The 4713-nt window shown below is 51.6% G+C and overlaps 1 protein-coding gene across 1 annotated transcript; it reads left to right on the forward strand.

Annotated features, from left to right (window-relative positions):
- Positions 1-437: 437 nt before the first annotated feature.
- LOC103461319 (pleckstrin homology domain-containing family G member 3-like) lies at positions 438-4232 on the forward strand (the record flags this gene model as incomplete). Its single annotated transcript, XM_017303625.1, has 2 exons — positions 438-1887; positions 2462-4232. Coding segments are annotated over 2 exons (2247 nt in total), but the record flags the coding sequence as incomplete, so codon positions are not given.
- Between the last annotated feature and the right edge of the window lie 481 nt (positions 4233-4713).

Below are 4713 nucleotides of genomic sequence, written 5' to 3' on the forward strand. Positions count from 1 at the left end.
TTGAGGAACTGTTGAGGAGCTGTTGAGGAACTGTTGAGGAGCTGTTGAGGAACTGCTCAGGAACTGTTCAGGAGCTGTTCAGGAACTGTTCAGGAACTGTTCAGGAACTGTTGAGGAACTGTTCAGTATCTGTTCAGGAACTGTTCAGGAACTGTTGAGGAACTGTTCAGTATCTGTTCAGCATCTGTTCAGTATAGGTTCAGGAACTGTTCAGTACCTGTTCAGTACCTGTTCAGGAACTGTTCAGTACCTGTTCAGGAACTGTTCAGTATCTGTTCAGTAACTAAACGACTCTGACTGTTGAGATCAACTTGGCACAAAGACTCTGTAACATCAGAATGTCAGGGACTCGAATCATCAGCCTTTAACCACAAACGTCGATAAACTGAGAGCCCGGTACGCTCCTCATGTTTTGACCCATATCTTTTTCTTTTCAGTCTGCAGACTCGTTGCTTCAAGAGAAACCGTTGGAGAAACCAGAAGACTCTGAACCAGAACCGTCTGCTGGTCCGGATCCTTCTGCAGTCCCTGAGGTTCCTCAGATGTCTGAAGACCTGCAGCCTGACAAAGATCCAGAACCTGCTGATCCACCGTCTTCTACCACATTTGATTCCGACTCCAAGACCCTGAGCAGCGCCGAGTCTTCAGACGAGGACGAGAGGGAGGCGGCGGATGGCGAGTCCAGTTCTCCCAGTATTCTGCCGTCCTCGGTGCTGGACAAGGCCAGCGCCATCGCTCAGCACTTCACCAGCATCAAGAGAGGCAGCCTGGCCCAGGACGACGCCCGGTCCCTGGGCTGTCCGTCCCCTCGTTTACCCAGCAGGACCGGCAGCATGCTCAGCCTGCGGTCCGAGTCGGCCGACCGCCCGCTGCGCCTCAACAGCAACTCCTCCGACCCGCCCGAGGCGTTCGGCGGAGCGGACCTCAGTCTGCTGTCCCCCAGGGACGACAGCCTCTTCGAGCCGGACCGCAGCGTTCGGCGCAGGCGGGACTCCACCCTGTCCAAGCAGGACCAGCTGCTCATCGGGAAAATCAAGAGCTACTACGAGAACGCCGAGAACCAGGACGCCTCGTTCGGCCTGCGGCGCCGGGAGAGCCTGACCTACATCCCTTCAGGCCTGGTCCGGAGCTCCGTCAGCCGCTTCAACAGCATCCCCAGAGTAGAGACGGCCCAGTCCAATCCTCCGGCTTCAGCCCAGGATCTGGATCCTCTCTCCACTCAACCGGCTGAGACTAAGGACCTCTTGGTCTCCAGTCAGTCTTTGGACTCGATGAAGTCCGATCTGTTGAGCAGCGACTGCGAAGAACCGCACAGGTTCCGGCCGACACACGAAGATCTGTCAGAGGAAGAGTTCAGATCGTCATCGGAGATGATTAAGATCTGGCAGGCGATGGAGCGACAGATCTCCAGATCCCAAAGTGAAGACAGGGAATCCAGTCGATCCAGAGAGACTGTGAAGCCCTCCATCTCCGCCGGCGTCAGCAGCTTAACCCGGACCAAGAGCTGCGACCCCGACCTGGGAAACTCCGACCTCAGCGCCGTCACAGAGGACTCCTTCAGTCCCTCACTGCCAAAGACCAGAACCGCGCTCAGCCGGGCCGGAAGTCAGACCAGCACCTCCAGAAGCTTCAGGGAAGAGACGGCGACACTGCGAGCCCCGGTGCCCCGCGTGGCGCAGCTGAGGGCCGAGGCCGGCGGCGACAAACCCGCGGAGGAGACGGAGCAAACGGACGAGGTGGACAGAGCCGAGAGCAAAGTTCTTCTTCTGGCTCGTCGCTACAGCCAGCGGATCAGATCCTCCAGTCCGGTGGTCCGACAGCGGAGTCCGGCCGGCCCGTTCAACAGGAAGACTCTGGCTTGTGTGGTGGAGGAGAAGGAAGGCTCAGGTACGCCGTGTAGCTCTAATCCATTCATTAGCTCCCTCTGCTGGTGAGTCAGGGTATGACTCAGGGTCTGGGGAAGCCATGTTGGACGATCTCTCCAGAGTCGATGGGCTGCTGGAACAACCTCCAGATAAAGTCACATTTGGTGTCCATTGTTACCTAGCAACCCCAGCAAAGCCCCGCCCGTTACCTAGCAACAGCTCCATTGTATTTAGTCAGCTGGTTTCCCCGCTGTATAATGGCTGCTGGAAAAGCCACAGTGTTTTGTTGTTGACTTACCATCCAGAAACCTCTTGCTGCATTCTGGCTGGTTGTGCAGGAGCCTCCACTTCTGCTTTTCAAAGATGTATGATTGTATAATTGGCATCTGTTTGCAGCCATGTGAGTGTAAACGTTGAGTGGGGGGCGGGGCCAGCAGCAGATGGATTTAAAGAGGCAGGACTCCCTGAACAGGTTTTGAATAGGCCGTAGATGTTCTCCTGTTTTTCCCGTTTTGCAGCTGAGAGTTTCTGGGCTGTTTTTGATGGTTTTGGTCGGTTCTGTCCTCTAAACTCTGGTTTCGGTCCGTTCTCTGCAGGGAAGCCCAGCCTGACTCTGCCTCTGGGTCCTAAGGTCCAGTCCAAGTCTCTGCCGCTGAGCCCGGTGGACCCGGTCCAGAACCCGGGCGGCGGCGCTCCAGGCCACGCCCCTCTCAGCCCGCCGCCCCCCACCGAGGGTTTCAACTGGCCCGACGTGCGGGAACTCCGCTCCAGATACTCCAGCGGCGGCGGCCGGAACCAGAACCGGCCTATGAGCCGCAGCAGCACCATCCCGGACCGCATGTTGGACGTCGGCCTCAGGAGGCACTCCAGCGGATCGCCCGGCCATCTCCATGACGACGGCGCGTCGTCAGGCCGACCCCGCGGCGGGCGGGCCGCGGCGCGGGACGAGCGATCCAAACGGCTGCACAGGGCCAACTCTCTGGACCCGCGGCTCAGCCTGCAGCAGCTGGGCGACCTGCAGCGGATCCGGCAGGCCGCCGGCCCCGCCGACCCCGGTTACTACATCGCCGCCGAGGCGCCGCTCACAGACGACCCCGAACACAAGATCATCATCATGGAGAAGCTTCCAGAACCCGGGAACGGGGAGCCGGCAGAGGACGACGGATACGTCCAGATCCGCTCGCCGACCAGCCGGGAGAAGATCTCCATCATGGCCGTCATCGACCGCTGCCGCGCCTACCAGGACTCCGACGACTACAGGCTGAGGGACGCCGCCAAGACGGCGCCGCCTTCAGAGCAGGACGAGTCGCAGAAAACCCGACCCGACTCCGGGCAGAGCGGTCAGACGAGCATCGTGAAAAACCTGAGGGAAAAGTTTCAGAACCAAACCTGAACCGAACCTTTCAGATTCAGGACCAGATCCATCATGAATACCCATCATGCTCCACGTTGCTATGGAAACGTCCTGAACCGGGTCGATGGGTCAAACCAGCTTTTATTCATCCAGAGAATTCAGGTCAAACGGAGATTTAATTTTTTTTTTATTACGAGTCATAATGACCAGAGAAAAGTTTCATGAAAAACATTCGATAAACATCCAGACGTGATTCTTTCCTCCAAAAACTCTTTTCAACGTTCAGCTGCTCTAAATAACGACTTTATTCTCATTTTAACGTTTTTAATAACTTTTTGTCGTACGACTTTTACTCCGACTTTTTTTCAATCAATCCAATTTTATATGTATTTATATATAAACATTTCAGCAGCGAGGCATTTCAAACATGACTAAAGTAAAAACAGCAGGTGACGGTGAATAAACGGAGAAAGAGATTCTGGAAAAAATAAAGATAAAAACATTAAAACCCCTTTTAGAACTTCAGCTAAACGTCGTTTATCTGGGCTTTACGTCATTAAAACGTAAGCAGTGAGAAATAAAAAGAAATTAATAAATAGATAACTGCTTTTATCTTTACTTTTTATCATTTTAAGTAGTTTTTTTTTTTTCCTGATGCTCCGTCGTACTTCGAGTTTCTTCGTCCTCCTCCTCATCCTCACTCTGTCCAGCCAGTTCAACTTTATTCTGGTTCTGGAATAAAATTATTTTCTTATGTCAATAAAATTATCGCTTGAGGCTCTGAAACATGAAACCAAATATTATACAGGGTGTATGTATATTTATGAGCCTTAGACATGAATTGTATGTTGAAATGAATAATTCCTGATGCTGATGATGATCAGGCGTTTTAACTCTGGGCTGCATGCAGTAGATGATTTAACTAGGACAATAAAGAATAAACTGAATATTTTAAGAGTAAAAATATGTAAATTTATAATATAATTAAAATAAATGATTTATTTTGCTGCTTCTGATCCAACTTACTGTTTTTACATGTTGTGCCTTTTTGTGATTTTATTCCAAATGAGTTTGAACATTTTTATTATTTAATTTGTCACTGAAGCGTCTTTGCTCAGAGGTGACCTCTGACCTCTGACCCCCACTGTAGCTCCTCGTATTTATTGGATCTCATGTAAATAGAAACGTTTGTGTGTCTGTTAACGTCGGCGGACGTTTTTATCTGTGACGATGCCAACATGAAACATTAAACTGAGACAAACACACCAAGATTTTGCTCTTTATTTCAGTCAAACTGGATGCCTGAAAAATATCACTAAGCTAGGCTAAGCTAAACAGCAGAAACCAGGAGCCTGAACAATATCGCTAGGCTAAGCTAAACAGAAGCCTGAAAAATATTGCTAAGCTAGGCTATGCTAAGCTAAACAGCAGAAACCAGGAGCCTGAAAAATATCGCTAGGCTAGGCTAAACAGCAGAAACCAGGAGTCTGAAAA

Source organism: Poecilia reticulata, unplaced genomic scaffold (assembly GCF_000633615.1).
Source record: "Poecilia reticulata strain Guanapo unplaced genomic scaffold, Guppy_female_1.0+MT scaffold_1044, whole genome shotgun sequence".
In the NCBI taxonomy this organism is placed as follows: domain Eukaryota; kingdom Metazoa; phylum Chordata; class Actinopteri; order Cyprinodontiformes; family Poeciliidae; genus Poecilia; species Poecilia reticulata.